Below are 25,428 nucleotides of genomic sequence, written 5' to 3' on the forward strand. Positions count from 1 at the left end.
ATGTTCGGGTGTAGCCTAGATGACCAGAAGTTGCTTCATCATGGCACGCTTCCATAATTTCTTTTCGAAGAGAGGCAGGCACGACGAGCAAGTCCAGGTTACCGGTTGGTGAGAAGTTTTTCTTACAGAGAACATCGTTTCGCAAGCAAAAAGATGGCAGTCCTCTAGCAAATAACCGCGGCACGTCTTTACGTCGTCCTTCTAAATATTCAATGAGTGGTAACAGCTCAGGGTCACTGCGCTGCTCTCGTGCAATAGTGGCCGTGTTGACAACTCCCAAGAATGCCGCGTCGATATTTTCGTCATCAGGAGCGACAGTTTCCACTGGCGACCGTGAGGGACAGTCGGCGTCGGTGTGCCGCTTCCCAGATTTGTAGATGATGGTCATGTCAAACTCTTGAAGTTTTAGGCTCCAGCACGCCAAACGACCAGATGGATCTTTAAGGTTGGTGAGCCAGCACAAAGTGTGATGGTCGCTAACAACCTTGAAGGAGCGGCCGTACAAATACGGACAAAATTTGATGACTGCCCACACCACGGCGAGACACTCCTTCTCGGTGGTCGAGTAGTTCTCCTCCGTGCGAGAGAGAGTTCTGCTGGCGTAGGCTATTACTCTTTGCCCCGCCGCGGTAGTCTAGTGGCTAAGGTACTCGGCTGCTGACCCGCAGTTTGCGGGTTCAAATCCCGGCTGCGGCGGCTGCATTTCCGATGGAGGCGGAAATGTTGTAGGCCCGTGTGCTCAGATTTGGGCGCACGTTACAGTACCCCAGGTGGTCGAAATTTCCGGAGCCCTCCACTACGGCGTCTCTCGTAATCATATGGTGGTTTGGGGACGTTAAACCCCACATATCAATCAATCACTCAATCAATCAATCAATCAATCAATCAATCAATCAATCAATCAATCAATCAATCAATCAATCAGGCTATTACTCTTTCACAGCCGTCTTGCCACTGCACCAGAACGGCACCTAGACCTACATTGCTGGCGTCAGTGTGAAGTACTGTAGGGGCGTCCTGGTCGAAGTGCGCAAGGACTGGAGGTGTTTGCAAGCGTTGTCGCAGTTCATTGAATGCCATTTGCTCCTGTTCACCCCAAAAGAAGGGGACGTCCTCACGTGTGAGTCGTGTCAATGGCGCCGCAATATACAAAAGTCCTCGATAAATCGCCGGTAATAGACGCACAACCCTAAGAAGCGTCTCACAGCCTTTTTGTCACGGGGTGCAGGAAATTGAGCTACGGCGTCTATTTTGGCCGGGTCAGGTCGAACACCCTCGTGACTGACGACGTGGCCTAGGAAGCTGAGTTCGTTGAAACCAAAATGACATTTTTCTGGTTTTAAAGTCAGGCCGGCTGAGCGTATGGCTTGGAGTACGGTGGATAGGCGACTGAGATGTTCCTCGAATGATGCTGAGAATACAGTATCGTCCAGATAGACCAAGCTTGTTTGCCACTTCAGACCCGATAGTACGGTGTCCATGAGACGCTGAAAAGTGGCTGGCGCCGAGCACAACCCAAAAGGAAGCACCTTAAATTCGTAAAGACCATCAGGTGTCACAAAGGCCTTTTTTTCACGATCTCTCACGTCGACTTCTATCTGCCAGTAGCTGCTTCGGAGGTTCATTGAAGAGAAATAGCGCGCATGACGCAGCCGATCGAGTGAATCGTCTTTGCGAGGCAGTGGATAGACGTCTTTCTTCGTGACTTGGTTCAACTTGCGATAATCAATACTAGAAACGCAAGCTACCATCTTTTTTCTTGACCAAAACCACGGGGGACGCCCAAGGACTTTTAGAAGGTTGTATGACGTCATCCACGAGTATCTTCTGTACTTGCTTCTGAATCTCCTCGCGTTCTTTCGGAGCAACACGGTAGGGGTTCTGCCGAATCCGTCGCGTGTTGTCTTCGGTAATGATGCGGTGCTTGGTCAATGGTGTCTGCTGGACCTTTGACGTACGGGAAAAGCAGTCTTCGAATTGGTGTATAAGTCCAAGCAGACGCTTCCTATCAGAGGGCGGTAGCGTGGAGCAGATGTCCACCGACAAAGTTGTCGAGGCAGGGACTGTCGCATCATCTGGTTGCAAAGCACAGCAATCCCCGGCTTGGTCTATATCGTCGAAGTAGGCAATTGCCGTACCCTTCTGGATTTGACGGCGCTCGTTGCTGAAGTTTGTAAGGAGCACTTCTGCCTGTCCACCAGTAAGCGTTAGGATGCCTCTCGCGATGGAAATGCCTTGCGTGAGCAAAAGAGTGACTATCTGCTCCACTATCACATCCTTATAGGAAGGCCACCCACTGGACACAGACACAAGGTGGCAGGATCTCGGTGGGAGCGTCACATCGTCGGCTATTCGCAAACTGCCGCGTAGTTCGTCGCTGCTGTCGTCGACATACGGATGTGCGCAAAACGTCACCATACGTTGAGGGATGTTGATAACAGCGCCATGATCTCGAAGAAAATCCATGCCCAAAATTAGCTCTTTACAGCAGTCTGGCAACAGGACGAAAGTGGCCACGAAGCTAGAATCCCCAATGCGAAGTCGAGCGGTGCATTTACCCGTGGGAATCATCAGCTGACCACCAGCACTCCTTATGTGTGGCCCAGTCCACGTTGTCTTGACCTTTCTAAGGCGGTCGGCGAGTTCTTGTCGCATGATTGAGAAGTTGGCGCCGGTGTCGACCAGTGCTGTAACGTAATGTCCGTCAATGAAAACGTCAAGATCAGCACGTACAACTTCACCGGCATTAGTATTTGTCGTCGTTGTTGTCATATCTTCTTGCGATGATAGGGGGAACTTTTCGGTGTCTCGACGATTGGTAACCTTGCCCCCGGAGAGTACTTAAAAAGCAACAATGAAAGCGAGAGCACTTAAAAAAAGTGGGAGCACTTAAAAAGCAACAATGAAATGAAGCGAAACCATTGAATAATAATGGTTGCTCACTTCATGGTCTTTAACGGAGCGTCGATGCATGTTTGGGACACACACCGGCGTGTCACCAGACACGGCACGCTTCTGTCTGCAGATAAAAGCTCTTTAACCTTATGCACATGGCCTGCCTCGTACGTACGCTTGCATTTGTCAATGTGTGCTTCCTTCTAAAAATTTATCTAGCCGGAAAACCAGCCTGCAGTTGCACACAATTGCAGGCAGAGGACACTACGCTTCATAAACAGCTTCGCGTGCGGTCTGGGAGGGAACACACACCCAAAATGTAGAAACGACCGCAATGATGCTCAACACCGCCGGGTTCGTGGCGCTGCTTGCGCAAATGCAGTGTGCCCATGCACATTAGGCCAAGACTTGCGCGAAGCGTGATCGACCAGAGGAAGTAAGAAGTAACAATGGCACGCGCCCATCGGTCCACTGACCATAGTGGGTATCGATCGGTGGGAAGATGTAACTTCAAAATAAAATGCGATGCTGTAGCCAGCAACACTTAGCGGGAAGTATTGATTACCTAGTGAGCAAACACGGCTACTACATATTAGGAACTAAAGCTGGAAACTTACAAACTTGCAGACTGTGAACGCCCGCTTTGCCGCCAACACTTTAGTTGGCATTGCAACTGGAAGGCTTTGAGCCAAGCTTCTCAAGCAAGCAGAAGTCCATTTGAGCTTCCAAATTCCCGAAGGTCGTAGCAGCAGTTCTGCTGTGGCTCGAAAATGTTCGAGCAGCCAATCTTCCTGTGACAACCCAAACCATAATAGAAAAAACAGACACTTTATTACTGTAGATTGGTCACACGGACTTCAGCTGTAACAGTAGCCGGTCCGAGTGGTTTAAGAAGCGAAATAAGGTGTCATCGAAGCCTATTCACGGTGAAAGCAGCATTGTTGACGAATAGGCTGCAAACACGGCGCAACCTACGCCTCGCCAAAAAGAGTACGCGGACAAGGACACTTTTAACCTCTGCAAAGCAGCTCTCTTTTACAAGATGCTGCCTGACCGCACATACACACTGAAAGCAAAGCGTGCTCAGGCGCTAAGCAACACAAACACAAAATAATATATATATTTTTTTGTGACAGCGCTATCGGCGACGAAAAGCTGCCCCTCCTTATTGGCAAGTCGCCGAGTCCCAGGTGTTTTTCAAATGCCCGGACCAAGGATGTGACCTAATGCACTGTTACGACCGGCCCCAGCATTGGGATTCTCCGAAGGTTTGCGAACCCCTCTGGGAGATCGTCGACGCATTCCCGGGATAGCCTGCACCTGAGACGGCCTTGCAGCCAAGCGAGAACAAAGGTCAACGCACTGGTTTTGCGCTAGGGAACCAAGCAAGAGGAGTTGCGGGGAGAACTGGTTCCTGACCGACTGTGTCGTCGACCCCCACCTCCCCATTCAGGCTCTTCCCCCTCGCCGGTAGAATTCCGGAATCTGCTGTACAACGCCCCGGCAACGTTCAAACGCATGATCGACTCTCTCCTCCGTGGTTATAAATGGTCCATCAGCCTTTGCTACCTCGTCGATGTGATAGTTCTTTCCCCAACATATGAAAGCCACCTAACTCGTTTGTCGACCATTCTAGCCGTTTTCCGTCGAGCGGGGCTCCAGCTGAACTCGAAAAAGTGCAATTTCGGCCGACAAGAAATCACGGTCCTTGGTCATCGTGTAAGTGCTGCTGGAGTCCATCAGGACCCTGACAAGATTAGCGCTGTGAAGAACTTTCATCTGCCTTCTTTGACCAAAGGTGTTCGTTGTTTTGTGGGCTTATGCTCGTACTTCCGACGTTTTATACGGAATTTCGCTACAATTGCAAGACCACTAACTGATCTTCTCAGAAAGAACGCGCCATTCTCGTGGGGCCAAGACCAAGCAGCTGCGTTTGCCACGCTGATCGACCTGCTCACTTCACCACCAATATTGGCTCACTTCGACCTGTCCGCGACGACTGAACAAATAGATCGCTGTCGCAGCTGACTATGTTACCAGGTACGCTATAACTCGTGCCTTGCCAAGTAGCTGCGCTACAGACGTCGCAGACTTTCTTCTGAATGACATCATTCTGCGGCATGGGGCTCCACGCCAGCTTCTGACGGATCGTAGCCGCTGCTTCCTCGCAAAAGTTATCGGCGAAATCCTCCGTAGCTGCTCTACTGAACATAATCTTTGCTGCCTACCATCCACAGACCAACGGTCTCACGCAGCGCCTCAACCGAGCTCTTACAGACATGTTGTCTGTAACTGTTGTCGACGTAAAGGCTTGTGCGAGAAGCTCCTCCCACAATAAACAGGGCCCTACAAAGTTCTTTGCAAGGTCACCGACGTTGACTACCTCATCACTCCCGTCCAACCACACTCGTCTTCTGCCACACCACCTACTGATGTTGTTTATGTGTCACGACTAAAACGATACTATACTGCCAGTCGTGATTGACTTAGCGGCACCGTGAGGGCGCTTCGTCCGCCTGGGGTGATGTTACGAGGCAGTGGGCATGGCCCCACCGTCGTAGACTAATCAAGGAGGAAGAAGCGGACTGAGCTCACGGAAGGCTGGCAGCCCTGGTGGATCTCTCCTACTTGTAAATATTGGTAATACACTCATTTCTTTCTTCCGTGTGCTTTTAATCCCCGTAACAATATGCTTCCTCACTATCTCGTGGAACTTTTTCTTTTAATCTTGCGAGCACCTTAGTTTCTGATAGCAAGGGTGCACAGCTGCACTCCCAGCAATGTTAAGAAAGATTAAAACAAGGTGTCCCTCTCAATAAAGCCTTATGGTCTAATAATCTGTTGTTCACACACCGGTCTGTCGGCCTGACATAGCATTTTCCACAAGATAATAGTGTATTATACTACATTTTCAAAAAGCAATCCAGACACTTCGCGCTGCCAAGTCCCACGCTCAGAAACAATAAGCCAAAAAGGGTTTTCAGCCTTGTGCGTCTTCACGGGGAAAAACATTTCTAACACGGTGCCTTTCACTTTCTTGACCGCTGAGTACAGGTTATCAAGTTTAATTTCTTGCAGAAGCGCTACCGCTTTCTTCTTAACATCGGCTGGCCTATATTCAAACGCCTTAACTCTTTCTTACCGTAGAAAACTGGCCTTTTCAATGTGTGTCTACATTATATTTTTTTTAACTGTTGCGTGTACAATGGGTTATTTTATATGAAGATGTAGCCCATTCGCGCGTCTTTCTAATGCAATAAAATTCGAAGCAAGCAGCCTCATATTGTTTCATAATTTATATTGAAATTTAAGAAAAAGAAAGAAAACGTACAAGAGCAGATATAAAATTGCTGTTACACATTACAGCATTTAGATTAAAAAAAACTGAAATTTACAAACGGTAGCTTATAATATCAAGTGTAATATTTCCAAATTTGAATATTCTCGGATAAAAAGTATATTTTTAGTGGATTCTCATCTTAGCGCCCATGACGCATGTGCTGTACAAGAGCAGATATAAAATTGCTGTTACACATTACAGCATTTAGATAAAAAAAAACTGAAATTTACAAACGGTAGCTTATAATATCAAGTGTAATATTTCCAAATTTGAATATTCTCAGATAAAAAGTATATTTTTAGTGGATTCTCATCTTAGCGCCCATGACGCATGTGCCACTTGGAGAAGCAGTTGCGCGTGGTGGTAAAGCAGAGATGTGCTTCACAGGTGCTGCAAAGAACAATTGTTTTCACTTCTTTCTTAGTGTTCTCGTAGCACAACTTGCAGCTTCTTCGGCTGTCAACCTTTTCTGGCTTGTGCCGAATACAGTCGGGTGGCAGTTAAGAAACTCTGACAGGTTGGTCATCATTTAGTTTCAAAATTTCCTGGATGAGCATTTCTCGGAAAGAAAGCTGATTTAATCGGGAACTCAAATTTAGCTCAGGAATGTTGGGATGCTGTTTGCGATGCTCTTGAAAAAGAATAAAGCTATTTATGCAGGCTATGTTGATGCAATGGAAGAGCAGTGTTTTCCACCATCGTACGCATTTCCGAAGGACATTGTGTGTGCCAATTATCTGGTCAGATTTGTCTACCCCCAACATGCCTGCATTGTAGTCATGCACTAACAAGGGCTTCCTTATTTTTCTCTCAGTCCATCGGTTCCCCACTTTTTGACGTCTTTTTGCCGAAACGTCTTCGTTCGCTGTGTGGATTGTACTCATTAGATTAGGAAATTTTCATCCAAGCGTACTTGTTGGCGTATTGACGGACAGTTGAGACCAATTTAGCAGTGAAAAACATCATAAACATGTCCAGTGTGCAAATGAAACTTCGCGTCTTGCTCCGGCCGTCACATCTAAACGTACCCCAGGTGTTCGTTTAGGTAAGAACTTGACTCTGGATGGTGCATTCGGCAGAATATCGCCTCCATAGGTAGTTGACACCCTAGTAAAAAAAATGTAAACAAGTGTCGTCACTTATAAAACACACTCACGGCATAAAAACGTCGACATCCGAATCTACACTTACTTTGACACACGGGTTGAAGGTCCGGGCTGTGGAGATGAATCATCGCTGTCTGAGTCGAGATCTGATGATTCAACTTCTTCTACAGAGTCCTCACTACAGCTCAAATCAAGATCATGAGCAGTAGAGTCAGGGGAATCGTGTTTCTGAAGTTTCTTCTTCGGCGGCAGGTGATGCGCTTTTGGAGCCATGTAGTGAAACACAAAGCTGCCTCCTTCGCTCTCTTTTTAGGGGCGAAGCTCCTTAGGGCGTGGGCTGTGCGTCCCCTGTAGCCTGTATGTAGCCACCTCTAGTTTAGTTCTTGCAGTGTTCACTAGATGGCGGTACCGTCCCCTGTATGTAGCCACCTCTAGTTTAGTTCTTGCAGTGTTCACTAGATGGCGGTACCGTCTCCTGCATGTAGCCACCTCTCGTTTAGTTCTTGTAGTGTTTACTAGATGGTGGTACTTGTAGCTGATGATGAAAAGATGCAAGATGTTATAAACTAGAAAGCGGTACTTGTAGTTGATGAAAGACGCAAGATCCTATAAAATAGGAATGATGTCACATATGGCGCATGTCATTGGTTGAAGGCAATCGTTCGATTTAGTGCGGCGACGTACGCTAGGGGGAGCGATGTAATAAAATCGAGTGGGCAAAATGTACAAAGGATTCATGGTTCACCAGGTTTACCTCCGGAGCTTCGCCCACTCATCATCATTCACTTCGTGGATATGGCGGAATTTTTTTTTTTTTCTTTTTGCACGGGAGCTCTCGTCCATTGAGCGCAACGAAAAAAGAAGTGTAGATTAGTTCCTATATTTCCGGCCACAATGCCGTTAAGTGCCCTTGAGCGCGCATTTCTATTTTCGGCGGGCTTTTAAAACCATCAATCCATAGTGGTCGATGCTCTATAGGACGGTAAGGAAAAAGTTAAGGTGCTTTTTTTACCGCTTCTTTGGCTTTCGCCTCGGAACAGCCCTTTCGGCAGGAGAGCAAAGGTTCTTTCCTTATCTGCCACAAGAGGCCTGATCTTTCTCTCGACGAAATAGCTGACTAGGCCGCGTGTCTCGACGAAATAGCTGACTAGGCCGCGTGTGTTCCACACGAACCCCTAGCAGGCATTTGCGGTTTCTGCTTCACAATCGCAAAAGGTAGCACCGATGGCGTTGTGGTTATAGCATCAGCCTCGTATGCAAGAGGTCCGTGGTTCGAATCCCGGTGCCGCGCAGTTTCCAATCGGATTAAAAAAAAAAATTTGCGTGTTGATGGAACTGCATTAGGAAACCTGGAGTGCAGGCTCTCCGGTGGTGAAACAACGCACTCCCTCACCATAGAAGGATTAACCACCTTGGTGCAGCACCTGGCCACTACCTCCCACATTCATACGTCAATAATTCAGGCTCTCAAGCCTCAGTGGCTGCAAAGCAACTGACCACGGCGGCAGTCACATCTGCAACGCAGCACTATTCAAGGAGCTCGGGGGTGTTAAATGGGATGTTATAGCGCTTAGTGAGGTCAGGAGGAGAGATGAGGCCTATACAGTGCTACAGAATGGGCACGTTCTGGGCTATCGTGGCTTGGCTGACAGAAGGGAACTGGGAGTGGGATTCCTTATCCACAGAAACAGAGCTGGCAACATAGAGGAATGCTATAGCATTAATGAAAGGTATCGTAATTAAACTCAATAAGAGATACAAGATGAAGGTGGTGCAGGTTTATGCGCCTACATCCAGCCATGATGACGCGTCAGTTGAAAGCTTTTATGAAGATGTGGAATCGGCAATGAGTAAGGTAAAAACACAGTATACTATACTGATGGGAGCCTTTAATGCAAAGGTAGGGAAGAAGCAGGCTGGAGACCAGGCAGTAGGAGATTATGGCATTGGTACTAGAAATGCCAGAGGAGAGATACTAGTAGAATTTGCAGAACGTAAGAATTTACCGATCTTTAATACCTTCTACCGAAAATGAGGGAACCATAAGTGGACATGCTCAGGAGCCCTAATGGCGAAAATAAGAACGAAATAGACTTTATACTGAGTGCACAACCAGGCATTGTGCAGGATGTGGAAGTGCTTGGCAAGGTTTGATGCAGTGACCATAGAATGGTACGGTCTCGAATTCTCTTAAAGTTGAAAGAGGAACGACAGAAACTGATACGCAAGAAGCCAATCAATGAACTAGCACTGGGAGGGAAAGTACAGGAATTCAGTCTCGCTTCTGAACAGGTACTCGCCTCTTATCGAGGAAACCAGTCTTAGCATTGACACAATGAATGATAATCTGATGAGTATCATTACGGAGTGTGCAGTGAAAGTTACGGTAGTTAGACCCAAAACACTGAGAAGATGTCCCATGAAACGAAGAACCTCATTAGAGGCGTCAAAGCATGAAAGCCTCAAGTAAAACTGACAAAATAGAGTTGACAGAGCTTTCTAAGTTGATCGATAAGCGTAAGGTATGTGATGTAAGAAGGTACAACATGGAGAAAATTTAACCTGCTCTGAAAAACGGAGGAAGCATCAAAGCAGTGAAGAGGAAACTTGGGTTAGGCAAAAAATCAGATGAAAGAACAAAGAAAGCAAAATAACCACCAATATGGATAGGATAACTAAAACAGTGGAGGATTTTTACAGAGATCTGTATAGTAGACGGGTCAACCACGACCGAACCACGAACTAGGAGTAACCTTGATGGCTCCCCACCAGTAATGAGAGAATAAGTGAGAAAATCCTTCGAGAAAACACAATGAGGTAAAGCTGCTGGTGAGGATCAGGTAACATAAGAGCTGCTGAAAGATGGAGGACAGATTGTGTTAAGAAAAACTAGCCACCCTGTTTACAATGTGTCTCTTGACAGGAAGAGTACCAGAATCTTGGAAGAATGCTAACATCATCATTATACATAAGAAAGGAGATGACAAGGACTTGAAGAAATACAGGCCGATCAGCTTGCTCTTCATCGTAAACAAGCTATTTACAAAGGTAATAGCTAACAGAATTAAGGCTACATTAGAATTCAATCAACCAAAGGAATAAGCAAGATTTCCAACAGGCTACTCAACAATCAACCACATTCATACTACCAATCAGGTAATAGAGAAATGCTCAGAATACAGCCAACCGCTATACGTAGTCTTGATAGATTACGAGAAGGCGTTTGATTCAGTAGAAATATCAGCAGTTATGCAGACACTGCGGAATTAGGGCGTCGATGAAGCTTATATAAACATACTGGAAGAAATCTATGGGGGATCAACTGCTACCATGGTGCTTCATAAAGAAAGCAACAAAATACCAATCAAGAAGGTTGTAAGGCAGGGCGATACAATCTCCCCAATGCTATTTACCATGTGCTTACTGGGGGTTTTCATAGGCTTAGAATGGGAATAGTTAAAGATGAGAGTCAATAGAGAGTACCTTAATAATCTGCGCTTTGCCAATGACATTGCATTGCTGAGTAAATCAGGGGACGAATTGCAACTCATGATTACGGAGTTAGACGAGGAGAGCAGAAAGGTAGGTCTTAAAATTAATCTGCAGAAAACGAAAGTAATGTGCAACAACCTCAGAAGAGAACAGCACTTCGAGATAGGTAATAGTGCTCAAGAAGTTGTAAAAAGACTATGTCTATCTAGAACAGGTAATAACCGCAGAGCCGAACCACGAGATTGAAGGAACTATAAAAATAAGAATGGGACAGAGCACATTTGGCAAGCACTCTCAAATCTCGACAAATAGATTGCACTATTAGATTATTAAGAGGCAGGTACATAACAGCTGCATCTTGCCAGTACTTAGCTATGGAGCAGAGACCTGAACACTTACAAAGTGGGTTCAGCTTAAATTGAGGATGACGCAGAGAGCAATGGAAAGGAAAATGGTAGGTGTAACCTTAAAAAGCAAGAAAAAAAAAGCAGAGTAGATTAGGGAACAAACTGGGGTTAAGGATATCATAGTTGAAATCAAGAAGAGGAAAAGGACATGGGCCAAGCATGTAGCGCGTAGACAGTATAACCGCTGGTCATTAAGGGTAACTGACTGGATTCCCAAAGAAGGCAAGTGGGTGAGGGGGAGACTGAAATTTAGATGGGCAGATATGTTTGTGGGTGTAAAATGGCAGCAGCAAGCACAGGACCGAGTTGGCTGGGGGAACATTAGAGTGGCCTTTGTCCTGCACTGGACGTAGTCAGGCTTATGATGATGATGATAATGAAATGTTGAATCATTGTACTGTAACGCTGTGTTTTTATACAGTTGGTGAAAAAGATTGCTAAAGAAACCGGAACACATACTTTCTTCACTCTGCCTCTCCCAATTCGCCACGGCACCCTCACATGTCCTCTTCCCCCTTTTTGCAGATGCCCTTTCCTCCTCCTGCTCCTGTGCTTTGAGGGCAGGAGAGGGTATGAAGCATACACAAACCCGTGCTAAGGAAATCAGTTGCAGCTTTGAAAATGACAAGCCGCCCCGCCGCGGTGGTCTAGTGGCTAAGGTACTCGGCTGCTGACCCGCAGGTCGCGGGTTCGAATCCCGGCTGCGGCGGCTGCATTTCCGATGGAGGCGGAAATGTTGTAGGCCCGTGTGCTCAGATTTGGGTGCACGTTAAAGAACCCCAGGTGGTCCAAATTTCCGGAGCCCTCCACTACGGCGTCTCATAATCATATAGTGGTTTTGGGACGTTAAACCCCACATATCAAAATGACAAGCCGAAATGTCTGCTCCAGCACAATAAGGAATTTCTTAATGGAAGCTTTTATGTGACCCTTCTCGCCCTTTTCTGAGAGCTTCTGTATATTGCATCTATTTACAGGACTGTGGAATGAGATATTTCTCTTTTCCAACATCTCCATCTTCATTCTACTGCCATTTGCGTATCTGTTTACGGAATCAGAGGGACTCCCGGGTTCTCAAAAGGTGAGTTCACGATGTACTAGTGCTTTTCTGAACACGCGCTTTGCTCTCTATGCTGTAACTTATGTGCTTTTATATGACCGCACAAATTCAGAAACAAAAAATGTCCCAGTTAGGAGGAGATGCTTGTCAAAACACTTTTTATGCATATGTTTGTGACAGTTCAATGAAAATTTCACCAGTTACATTATAGGTTGAGCTCCTCTTTTCAAATCTGCTTTCATTTTTTGATAGCTCATTTAGTTAAATTTTTCGAATCATACATTTGTAAAAACAATGCATTATTGTGCCAGCTTAGGCCAAAATAGTGAGCACTAGAAAGCACTAAAAAATAGCAAATATTGCTCCTAACAAATTGATGAGTTCAATAAAACTAGGAGCCACTGTGTAATTATGTATGCTGGCCTAGAAATAAATTAGAATGCCGAGTTTCAGTTTTACCATGCACAATGAACAAGCTTTTGAAATTATCTAGTTCAATATGCTTATGGAGACCTCTGAAAGTTTTTTCTTTGAATTCCAAACATATTAAAGTTTAAGCATGCCAAGTTTCATTATAATTAGACTACATAAAGCGCACAAACTTGAGTTCACAAACTCTGAAAACAGAGCAACACGAGGAACAGAGAAAAATATGGCTGAGAGTAAAAAATAATGTTTAATAATATTCTCTTCAGCCAATCTGCATGAAATTCACTCAGAATGCCAGAAAGGCTATCTAAAAAAAGTTCACAGTTCAAGAATGACCCAGCACTATATGTTGGACCCTGGCATTCCATGCGAGCTGCCACCTTCATTCAGGCAGGCCTTTTTTTGCAGCATTGCGGCGATGGGCCCTTGCTCTCTGGCTTGTGCGAGGTTTTCGGTGGAGGCATGCAATTTTTTGCCAATGAGATTGAAAGTCCTGTAGTGCACTGGTTTTAGAGCACCAGGTATAATACAAAACCGCGCAAGCAGCTTGTGTCCGACGCCAATCGCGCATGCCATGACCACCAAGACCACATTCCTAGTGAAGCGGTCCCGTGCGCTGCTACTGGCGGACGTCTCCTTGCTTCCACTGCATTACAGATACACATGGCTTGACTTGTACAGGGGTCAACTTTTTTCTCTAGAGTGACAGGGCGTCGTGCGGGGAACAGCACGAGTGACATCTGCACTCGCAAGTATGCCACATCTTAGCATGCGTGGCACCAGTGATTTGCCTGCCTTGCAGTTTTCACCCTTCTTTATTTTCGTGGCCGCGATGATATTACCCAATATCAGTTCGTATGTGGGCTTCTGCAAGCGCTTTGCTGTCAACCCACCTGTTTGCTTCAAAAGTCACGTCAACCTTTGTAATATTGGCTTACAGTTTTAACCCAAGCCTGTGGAAGCCTCCTCATTAAACTGTAAACTGCCGCCAAGCTCCTTTTTTCTAAAATAATGGTCGTGTTTCTACGTCTCAACACTCTTACCCTTTGTTCATGCACCCCTCCATCAACCACCAGTGAACAATCTTCTTACAAGTAAAATTCAGTGTCATTCTTTCCCGAGTCATTTATGAGCATCTACGGTTAAACCTCGTTATAACGAAATTGGAGGGCCGCCGCTATTTGCTCGTTATAACCAATATTTCGTTATAGCCGTAGCAGGCATTTACCGCAAATATTATGCACTGTACTTACCCCAAAAAAGTAGCGGGCGAAATAGCATCCCGCCGCATGGTGGTATGCAACAAAATAACCGCATTCCCAAATAAAAAGGAAAAAGTCATGCACCTGTTTTAATGCACTTCAAAATACACAGCTTGCATTTCAGGCAGACTTAGCTGCAAAGAAGTCCGTAATTGGACGTTGATGCATCTTCCTGATGCGAACGATGGCTCGCTCAGCTGCGGCCACAATGTTCAAGCCATCTTCGCCGCCCTCGTGAGCGCCGAAGTAGCGGCGCAGTACGTCCACTGCATCTAATGCCTCCGACGCCGTCGGCATGTTTGTCTCCTGTTTGTCGACAGAGTCATCGTCACTGGTTTCGTTATGATCACTGACAGCACGCACAATATCGTCATCCAGGAGCTGCTCCGTTGCCACCACTTCCGAGTCCGCACTCACATAGTCGCAAAACGACTCGTTGTCAGGCACGACACCGGCGTCACGAATTGTCGTCCATGATGCAGCGACTTCGTCTGATGTGGCGAAACCGTCCGGCACAGTGGGCTCGTCTGATGGCTCATCGCTGGCGTCTGGCGCGGCGGCGAATGAGGCGTGTCGTAAGCAGTTTGCAATCGTGGTCGCCGTCACACTCATCCACGCCGCCTGAAGCATTTCGAGCGCAGCGTACAAGTCAACATCGGTGTCTCGCTTCATCCTCATGTTGAAAAGGAGCCTGTCTGTCACACGCTTGCGGTAACCTGCCTTCAGCTGTGAGCGCCCGCATGCGCACTATAGCGTAGCGGCCTATCTAATCGGCAGCGCCACCTGCGGCGCCTTTACTCAGATAAACTCCAAGCCCAAGCGAGGGCCGGGGATACGTTTTATCAATCTCGCTCCCGCCTCCGGCGCGGTCGGCACGTTTTCATGTTCGAATAAAGCGCATTCTTCTCGTTCACAACGCCTCTCAGCCTTCATGCCTAGCCCGCCCAGCCCTCACAACTGGCGCAGTCGACTCCGAACCATGCCTGGAACGTCGCCTTTTGCCCGCCTCGTGAAGTGATCCGCCGGACTAGCCGCGCGGCGCTCCGTCCTGTGTTTACCGTTTACCGTCCGCCGCCCGATACGCCTTTCGGCCGCTTCGTCCGAGTCATTTCGTGCCTTTGCCTTTTGTTTCGCCGACCGTCGTGCTGACGCCCACCCGCCCGATGAAGTAGCTCGCCTGCAGAGCCGAACCAACTTGACCTGCCCGCCTTTTTCGTCTCTCGTGAGTCTTGTGCTCCTTCTGCTAATTTCTTGTGAACGCCATGCCGCTTGTGAACTGGAACGAGGCTACGCCTGAGGACCTCGCCGGCTTTACAGCAGACTTCCTCCGTGAAGAGTTGGTTCGCCGAAACCTGGACGCTACGGGGCCGAAGGAAGAAGTGATCAATCGTCTCCTCGCCGATATAGCCCAAAACCGCTCAATGACGCCTTTGTCGCCTTCCCCAGATTCCTCAGCGTCCAGCCAGCGCCCGAACACTACGCCGCTTCCTTCGAGCTTCGATGCAGCCCAAAGTGCCGAGTTGCTGACGGGTTTACTTCAACAGCTCCTTCAAGTGTCACAACGCGCTGCAGCGCCAGTTCAGGTCACGACCCTTCCAGACCTGTCCGCACCGCTTCCTACATTTAATGGAGACGGCAGCATTTCAGCGTCCCACTGGATTGAAGAGTTGGAACGAACTCGAAACCTAGCTTCGTGGGAGCCTTCAACCGTACTCGCCGTCGCTCTGGGAAAGCTCCGTGGAGCAGCCGCGGATTGGAAAGCAGTCATTGGCCGTCAGTGTCCCACCTGGGACGCCTTCAGGCAAGCTTTCTTGGATCAATTCAGCGCCAAGCAAACCTTACTACAGTGGCAACAAGCTGTTACTTGTCGCGTGCAAGCGCACGGAGAGAACCTGGTCCACTATTCTTTGGCGAAGTTGAAGCTCATTTCGGGATGCCCAGTCACTCTTACCGACACTCAGCGCATAGAGTACGCCCTTCAGGGCATTTCCGACGAGAACCTGGCCACTACTATAGCAGCACAACGGCCAGAAACCGTCGCCGCCTATATGGACATCGTAACGCAGCTTGACCAAACATTGAGCCACTTGTCTCGTCGACTCCCACGCCCAGGGTATTCAAGCACCAAACTAGTAATGCCAAGCCCACAGGTGCCCCACCACAGTGAAGAGGGCACGAATGTTCAGGCGGTACCAGACAAAACAAGACAGCCGCAGCGAATCGCAGCCCTACCACCAGACCAACAAGAGGCTCGGTACCTGACCATCTCTACGAGGCACGGCGCTCCTGCCTACCGTTCTGGCCAGAACTTGGCCGAAGCCGTGTGTTTTCAATGCCGCCAAAAAGGACATCTAGCTTCAAAGTGCCCATCCAGAGCTACTGCCACACAGTCTACAACGCATCCTTCGCCAGCTCTTCACAGCACACTTTCCGAGACCCTTGATGGATCGCTGGTCCAATGCGCCCTTGTAAACGCCACAATTGCTGGAAGCGGCCAAGTGGACGCATTTCCAGACAGTGGTTCCAAGGTGACACTTGTTTCTCGTCACCTTGTCAGATCTTTGCCCCTCCTGCCCTGGACCAGACCCCCTCTAGTTGTCGTTGGAGGAACGACAGTGGCTCCTGCTGGTGCTATCTGCTTGAAGATCTCTGTGGGACCCATCACCGGTTTGGTGGAAGCCGCCGTCCTCGATAACAATGCCATGCCACTTATATTGGGGGAAGACTGGTTTGCTGCCAGTCACGCACAGTTGGTGTTCCAGCCACCCATGCCAACTGAAATTCGTCATCCCACCACAGGAACAAGTGTGCGGTGCTATGAGCGACTGTTGCCCAGGATGTCGAACGCTGTTATGATCCAGGGGTCATCTTTCAATTACCATGTATCTGGACACCACAGCTCAGCAGGCCTCCAGCGAATGCCACTCCCAGGCCCAGATGAACCCCCGTGGTTAGCACTATCTTGTCAATATGAGGTTTCAAACACCAACGGCCCGTCTTCTGAATGCAGGCGAGGTGCTTCTTCAACAATAGAGGTTTGCATTGACCCATCCTTGCCTGCCGCTCAGGTTGGTAGCCATTTGCCAGCACATCAACAACGGGAAATCACGAGCATTCTTTCGAAGCACGCTGAAGTATTCGCTCGTGAAGAGGATGACTTAGGTCTGTACGAGGGTGTTGAACACTCAATCGACCTTCTTCCCGATGCTGTGCCATACAGTCGATCCCCTTACCGTTACTCTGCTGCAGACCGTCGTTTTCTTGAGGCTCAAATAAGCACACTCCTTCGGCAAGGCATCATTCTACCAGCCTTAGGACCTTGGGCATTCCCCGCAGTGGTTGTCAGCCGAGGTAGCAAGAAGCGCCTTTGTGTTAACTATGTGCCCCTAAACAAGATGACTGTGAACGTCGTGCAACCACTTCCACATGCGGATGACATCATGGATGACATTGCTGGGTCACAGTACTTCGCCTGCCTTGACCTAAAGTTTGCTTACTGGCAAGTTCGCGTTCGTAAGGAAGACCAGGCAAAAACTGCTTTTGTGACCCACTATGGCACCTTTATGTGGACCCGCATGCCATTTGGGCTGAAGAACGCACCTGCCACTTTCCAGCGAGCCATGCAGTCAATTTTTGCTAACCTGCAGCCCCATTGCCCAAAGTGCGGTGTGCGGGTGTACTTGGATGATGTTCTGGTTTTTGCGCCAACTTTTGACGAGTTTGCAAGGTTACTCGACGAAGTACTTGGTGCACTCCTTGCCAGTGGATTCAAAGTTTCACTTGACAAGTGTAAGTTTGCTTTGAAGTCTATCAGGTTTCTCGGATTCATTTTGAGCAGGGACGGCAAGCAGCCTGACCCTGCCAAAGTCGAAGCCATCATGAAAATCCCACAGCCTGCAAACAGCAAAGCAGTTTTGTCATGGCTCCAGACAGCAAACTTCTATCGCCGATTTGTGAAGAATTTCTCTCGGATAGCAGCACCGTTGCAGAGTCTCATACGGTCTGAGGAGTTTGCCTGGACCAGCGACTGCAATGAAGCCTTTCAGCGAATTCGCACAGCATTAACAGAGGCACCTGTACTGGGCCATTTTGATCCAGACGCCCAAACCACAGTCACAACAGATGCCTCAGGAACCGCAATTGGTGCTGTGCTCTCTCAGAAACAGTGTGGAAAAGAAACTGTGATCGAATATGCGAGTCGTGCACTCACGGCCGCAGAGAAGAAGTTGCATAGCAACGTTTGGGAGTGTATTGGTGTCCACTGGGCGGTTACGATCAAGTTCCGACACTACTTGCTCGGCAAGAAATTTTGCCTGTTGACTGACAACTGGACCGTTGCATGCTTAACAGCCAACATCAGGCCTTCACGTCGTTTTACGACCATGTTGATGGATCTTACGGAGTTCGACTTCACTGTGCAGCACCATCCAGGCCGTCAAAACGTGGTTGCTGACATGCTGTCACGATTATCTGCAGCAGTCCTCCATCAGACACAGTCTCTCGCAGCTATGCAAGCAGAAGACAAAGAGTGCCAGGACCTTCGTCGCTCTCTGTCATCTTCAGAATCGTGGGACCATGACCTTGCCATAATTGATGACATCCTGTACCATAGTGACGCGACTTCAGGTTCTCAAGCTATTGTAGTGCCAGCAAAGATGCGCCAGGCTGTCCTGGAGGTTGTTCATGACGGTGGAGGCCACATGGATGTAACCCGGACACTGACCAAAGTGAGAGAACGTTACTGGTGGCCAAACCTTACGTCTTCAGTGACCCACTACGTCACAGCATGCCAGATCTGCCAAAGCAACAACCGCCCAATATCTAAAAGTGTTGGCAAAATGGGTCTCATGCCAGTGTCGGATGTTCCTTTTGCCTTAATTGCCATTGATCACATCACAATGCCGGCTGCTTCAGGAAAGAAGTACATTTTGAATGTCATTGACGTTGCCACGCGTTTCATTGTCCCAGCGGCTGTAACTTCAACATCAGCTAAGGAAGTTATAGCACATTTACAGTCGGTGTTCTTCCGCTTTGGTTGTCCTGATGACTGCATGTCTGACCATGGAGCAGCCTTTGAATCTCACCAGTTTAAGCACTTCATGCACATGCACGGTGCTGAGATTCATTATTCAGTGGCATACCGCGCAGCCAGCAATGGTCTTGTAGAGAGAAGCAATGGGACTTTAGTCTCCGTTCTTCGTAAGCTGTGTCCAACGGACCAGACCTCCTGGGCAAGCAAACTCGAAGAAGCTGCTTTTGCCATCAACACAAGCTATAGCGCCAGCAGCTGTTTCTCTCCATTTGAACTACTGTATGGATACGTCCCCAAGCTCCCATATCAACGCCACCGTCCCGCCACAGCCAGGACCCTACAAGACCGTCTCCTAATGCTGTCTCAGAACCGGGCCGTAGCAGCAAGTAACACCGAGGAAGCACAAGGGAAACGGAAGACAGCATATGATCAGTCCCATCGAGACCACTCCTTCCAAGTCGGCCAGTTCGTCTGGGTGCGCCGCCAAGAGCCTGTAGCAGATGGAACTGGAAAGTTGGCACCCAAATTCAAGGGAATATACCAAATCACCAACCAGAAAACACCCGTTACGTTTGTCGTTAGCCGCGTAACTGGTCAAGGTCCTCGTGATCGACTCCAAGACAGGATAGTGCACGTCTCTCAACTCAAGCACTACGTGCCACCTTATGTCGAGCCTTACATTGTGAAAACCCAAGAGTGGCCTTTGTGTGACTTATCTGGCTCTCCCAGTGTTGGCAATGAGTTATCTCAACCACCAGTTTCCCTTGGCCCTGCAGTTTTGCCTCCAGCGGTACCCTCCTCGCGACCTCACCGCCAAAAGCGCCCACCCGAGCGCTTGAAGGACTATTCTCTCTCGCAGTGAAGCCACCAAGTAGTGCTCCTTTCCTAGACCAATGGGACTTGGTCAGACAAGGAGGGGCCGGATGTGAGCGCCCGCATGCGCACTATAGCGTAGCGGCCTATCTAATCGGCAGCGCCACCTGCGGCGCCTTTACTCAGATAAACTCCAAGCCCAAGCGAGGGCCGGGGATACGTTTTATCAATCTCGCTCCCGCCTCCGGCGCGGTCGGCACGTTTTCATGTTCGAATAAAGCGCATTCTTCTCGTTCACAACGCCTCTCAGCCTTCATGCCTAGCCCGCCCAGCCCTCACACAGCAACATAATCACGGCTTGGTCAAGCGGCTGTATTTTTTGCTGGCAGTTGGCAGGAAGGAACAGCAGCTCGATGTTTTGAAGCACGGCAGCGGTATGGTGGGCGGTGCAGTTATCTAAAACAAGGCACACCTTGCGGTTCGCCTTTGCCAGCTTCTTGTAGCCAAGCGGCGCACGTGCAGCGACCTCTCCTCCGGAAACAGCACGTGCCATCTGCTTTGCGCGCGTTGCTGGAGGGTGCGTGGTGGGAGTTTTGAACTGCTAAATACAGTTCTCGCGTTGCGCGCCGTCTCAAATTCGCGTTGTGCACTGTCGTGACATCGGCTTAAAATTTTACTTCCTAACAAAATTTGTTCGTTATATCCCATAACAGGCAAATTTTGCCTCGTTAAGACGAGGTTTTGAATACATTGGTTTGTATGGGGACTTTCAAGGGGAATTAGGATTTGCTCGTTGCATCCATTATTTCGTTATAGCCCGTCTCGTTATAACGAGGTTTAACTGTAATGTCCTTCTTTCATGTCATCACCTGTGAGTCCACTATACAGGCCACTTTGTCTGTAGGCTTTGACCTACACTCATTCGCACAGTGTCCCCATCTTTTGCACTACTGACACACTACTTCAGGATGTGTACGAGCATTTCTTGCTCAACAGTTGATGGCTCAGTGCCCTATGTGGTTACACAAGAAACAGCCGAGTGGCTGTTGTGACATACTTGGTACCCCCTGACGGCTACCCTCAGTCTCATCTGGTTTTGCTTTGGCACCATCCTCATTTGCCTTCTCTAGGTTTCCAAGTTCGTGAGCCTTTAGATACAGTATTACTCGTTAGTGCGTATTCGCTTTAAGCGTACTTATGGTTGAAACGTAGTTGTGACGAGTACCTGACCGGGTTTCATAAAGAATCGGACCGCTCGACGGACCGCTTGAGCCGTAATGTTTGGCCTATGCCTACTGGTTAGTGCGTACTAACTGTGTACCACGATAACATTTTGTGCCACAAAATTTTACTGCACCACTGAACTCGCAAATGCCACAGTGTGCGGTAAATGGTTTTTTATTGTGTTTATAAGTGAGGGGATCAGCCGATAAGTTATTCCAACTTCCGCGCCATTGCAGCGATGTCATTGCGAGTAATGATCAGGGATAAAACGAAGGCGAGTTGGCGACCAGTGGCAAACACGCTGGTATGATTTATTGCCAAGGAAAAGCCTTATCACAGTCTCTGGTTATCTGCCCGGGCACGCGTGTGGCGTAGTGTCACTTTAGGCCTACTACACGCTTTTAGTAGGCGACTACTTGAACCCGCTGGGCCGCCGATTGCTGCCGCTTAGTTTTGCGGGACCGTGTTCAAGCGCACACCGCTTTATAGAAACGCAAGCAGCTCGCTGTTATGGAGTTTACCGTTGCGGGTCGTGGGCACCGAGAAACCTTACTGTATTATGCCAAGCCGCGCACCGTACAGCGAGCGTAGAGCTATTATAATGCTGGACGTTCTTATTTAGCGACAGCTCAGTTGCGTCTCTGTCTGCTGCGAGGACTGTAGAGCATCGCCGAGAGTGCAATACCTGAGGAAAACTATTTGTCGCCGCGTTAACCCAGCAGGCTACTCGCCGAATCTGTGCATGGCCTTAAGCGGAGAAGGTGTACTCTAGAGCAAGCAAATCGGCAGTCACGGTGTGCGCAGGGTGAGCGAAGCGCTGCACGCAACTAGCTATGCAGTAAACGATTTGGCTCTCTGCGAGTGTACCGTGTTTTAAAAAGAAAACTGTGTCAGTTTTCGCTGAAAAGCAGACCACAGAAAAACTGTCACGGACAGCCAATTATGTTTGTTCTGTCGCTGTACCACGCTGCCTATCTTGGATCCCGCTGTAGTTTCGAAAAGCACATCGGCGTCGCCACTGCATGCTATGGGAGGATTGTGCGAGAGTCAGGAACTTTTCTGTACTTTGGCAAAAAGAAAGAAATGGCTCTGAAGTGGGCACTTTAGGCAATATTTGCCGTGGCACTCAGTTTTTTTCCTTTGTTGGCAGTGAGGGCGCATGCCAGGAGGTGCAAATTTGTAGCTGGTGGCTAATGTATAGTATGTTTAGTGCGTGGTTATACTGCCATTCTCGCCAGGTACGTATTAACAGGGTTTAACTGTACTGGTCGGCATTCTCTGCTACATTGTCAAGTAAGGTTATCTTTCGTTCTTTCAGGAATACACTTTTTATTTCAATAACTCAAGTTTTGCTCCAGAACTATGCAATTCCACATATCTTTGTATAGTTCTTCGACATTTTGCCATTTCTATCAATCTTTCAAAATATTTTGAAAAGTGGCACACAAGCTGCTTCACTGTCTCTGCATTCTCTGCCTTACACCGACGAAACGACTCCCGGAATCCCTTTGCCACCAACCTAACAATAATGCAACAGTGTTTTCTTGACCTTATCATAATCTAGGGAGTCATGACTGGGCATTCTACCAAAAACACCTAAACCTTCCCTAACCAGGCACAAACTGAGTGCTCTTGCCCACACTCTTGTTTCCCATCCTTGAACAAGGGCAGCCTGTTCTTGTCTATGTAAGTAGGCATCCAAGTCATCACTTCTTTCACAAAGTGAAGCCATTGACTTTCTAGGGCGGTTTTGGGTAACTGCTAGCCGAAGGATGCTGATGTTACACTCTGTTCGTCTTGCAGAAAATCATTTTGTTGCACTAGTCTCAACTTTAATATGAAAAGCTCTTTTTCATGTTTGAACTCTCGTTTCTGTTTCTTTTCTCCAATTGCATTCTGTTGCTTTCAGTGCTATCTGCTTGTTTTGTTCTTTTTGGGCATTTTCAAGTCACTTCGAGGTCTCCTACTTAGTCACTCTCACATCTCTAGCTACTGTCGTCGAGCACTCTGTCCACTTTCGTATTCTCCGAGTATCAGTGACATAGCACGAAAAGAAATGATCTTGGAGTCTTTTGATCGTTTCAGTATCTGATCCTTGTAGAGGCTCGTTAATTGTTGTCCCAGATCTCGGATATGTGTGCTATTGGTGATGGATTGAGAGAATGTTGAGAGGCACTGCAAACATGGTTTAATTTAAAAAAAAGCAGCGGTAAAAACCTACATAGAACGCTACCCTTCAAAAATGCAGTTACAATGTCTGCAGTTCTCGCTACTTCTAACAACAGTCTCTGTCTAGAGTCTGGCCACTTTGAACTTGCCATTGCGCCATCGTTGTCATCTCGAAGACGCAAACTTGTTTGTGTCCCGTCCACATGCAGTTGATCCTGTTTAAATTATTGTTCTGATGCTTGACGGCCAGTCACGCTACCATAAGCCTTTACCCGGTTGCCGCCGTTGACGTGGCAGGGTGTCCTCGCCAGTTGGGCCTTGTATTAGCTTGGCCTCTTCTCGAAAGAAGGACTTGGTGTCACAGGAATCGCTGTGGGCCAACGATTGAAAGGGGACTGCTGCAGATGCGTTCAGAACGGTTCAAAGAAGTTGCAGCACCTCCGAGGAACCTCGCTCAAACATGGTCGAGGTCCACGGCCATGCCAGGGAGTGCCAGTGTCACAGCCTCTAGAACAGAACAACCCCTGCTTCTCGCTGACAGTTCAAAGCTGCTGATGTGACTTTCTTCTCACGTAGCCACACAAACGATGCCAGCTTGTCGAACCGTAGTCTTTTGTTCTGTTTTACATCATGAGCGTCGAGCCGTGTGCTACTCCATGCATGCACTCGTGTTTGTTCCGAGTGCTTCTCCTTTTTCTTTTTTGTCGTCTGCGTCCATATGCTACTATTTTCATGATGAGAGAGCTTGCTTTGTTGGCTCTAGTAACAGTTCTTAGCAAGGGAACCAAAGAAAGTGAGGGGAATACAAAAGGACGCAGAGGCTTGGGTCCCCCCACTGTGATCTCTACTCATTCAGTTGCTGGATTTACTAATAAAGACAGTACTCTCCCCACTTGCAAACTGGAAGTAAGAGAGATGCGGGCTTTATACACTGTCTTTCTTTTCCACTTGTCTCACTCCCTTCCTCCGCGTCAGGATTCGTTTCGTGTAATTACGCCAGGAAACGCTTTTTGCTTTTCTCTTTCTCCATTCGCCTGGATGTCTCACCAAGACTGCAATGTTTGTAGCGCAGAATTGCCAGCATTTTCAGTCACTGCAAAAGTTTGTCTTAATAGGTGAAGCCTGCTCCACAGTTCATCTTAAGTGGAGACACTGGTCTTCAGAGCGAAAAATTCCAAAAAGATTGATTTTTCGAAATAACGTGTTTGGAATCTGGACATCCAAAAAAAATCTATTGCTGCGATATTAATGCATTATGATTGGTATTTATTTTGTTATACTGTTCTAAAGAGAGTTTCATAATCACTTTCCCTCTGAAACGCCCCCTCCCCAATAATAGGCAAATTCAATGTCGTCTGCGGTAACCGTTAGCCGTAACGTGGCCATTTTGAAATAATTCGAAAGCTGAATACTTCTTCATTCTGTTTTAGCAAGTAAAAACCTCAAAGTGTGGCAAATGGGGAGCTACATGCCACCGAAAAAGGGGGAATACTCGCACAGCATTGGCACATTTGTACCATGTGGGGCGAATTCTGCTCTGTGGTTGGACGACTGAATATTTCGTCTGCCCGACGATGCGAGACGCCATTGAAAAAAAATTGTTTAAATGCGACGATGGGTGGCGGTCGACGCAAGTTCATGACAGCTCATGCCTACTGCGAAAAACTGAAGCGTCGGTCTCGGATATTTAAATAAGCGTCGAGTGAATCGACGATGACAAGCTCTGCGGCATGCATTAGCCAGTGTACGATATCTACCCAAGCTGCAGTCGCTCAAACGATGCCTGTGGTCAATGACAGGAGAACAACGTGCGTCCATACGCACTTTGTTACAGAAGCAGAGAAAGTGACCATTGAGAATCTTGTGGAAGAGTGACGACAGCAGGGGTCTTCGTTGTCAGCTAGCTATCCGCTGAAAGCAGTCGCTTATAGGAGGGTCCCTGGAAGCAGCGGGCTGTGGCACTGAGTTTACTCTGCTAAGCCTATCACTGCTGAACAAAACTGCTCCGGTGGCGGAAATGCAAATTCTGCTTCAGACCTTTGAACCTTTCGTCTGGCGATCACGAGTACGGAGTGTCAGTTAATATGGTGGTGAACTGTGTCGTCTGTAGAGATGTCAGCACCAGATGAACCTCACCGAGAACAGGGGGCGAATGCGACCTGCAACCCTTTTGAAGTCGACGTGCTTGCAGCTCGTGCA

The 25,428-nt window shown here is 48.0% G+C and overlaps 1 protein-coding gene across 32 annotated transcripts in view; it reads left to right on the forward strand.

Annotated features, from left to right (window-relative positions):
• lili (LMBR1-like protein lilipod) overlaps window positions 1–25,428 on the forward strand; it is a 742,764-nt gene that overhangs the window by 158,762 nt on the left and 558,574 nt on the right. For all 32 annotated transcript variants that reach the window (XR_012895090.1, XM_075894083.1, XM_075894063.1 and 29 more), the window contains one exon: window positions 12,218–12,321. Coding sequence is in view for 31 of the 32 variants with exons in the window: in XM_075894083.1 (XP_075750198.1) it covers window positions 12,218–12,321 (104 nt within the window). In the remaining variant the exon portion in view is untranslated. The remainder of the gene's footprint in view (window positions 1–12,217; window positions 12,322–25,428) is intronic.

Source organism: Rhipicephalus microplus, chromosome 4, assembly GCF_043290135.1.
Source record: "Rhipicephalus microplus isolate Deutch F79 chromosome 4, USDA_Rmic, whole genome shotgun sequence".
Classification (NCBI taxonomy): Eukaryota; Metazoa; Arthropoda; class Arachnida; order Ixodida; family Ixodidae; genus Rhipicephalus; species Rhipicephalus microplus.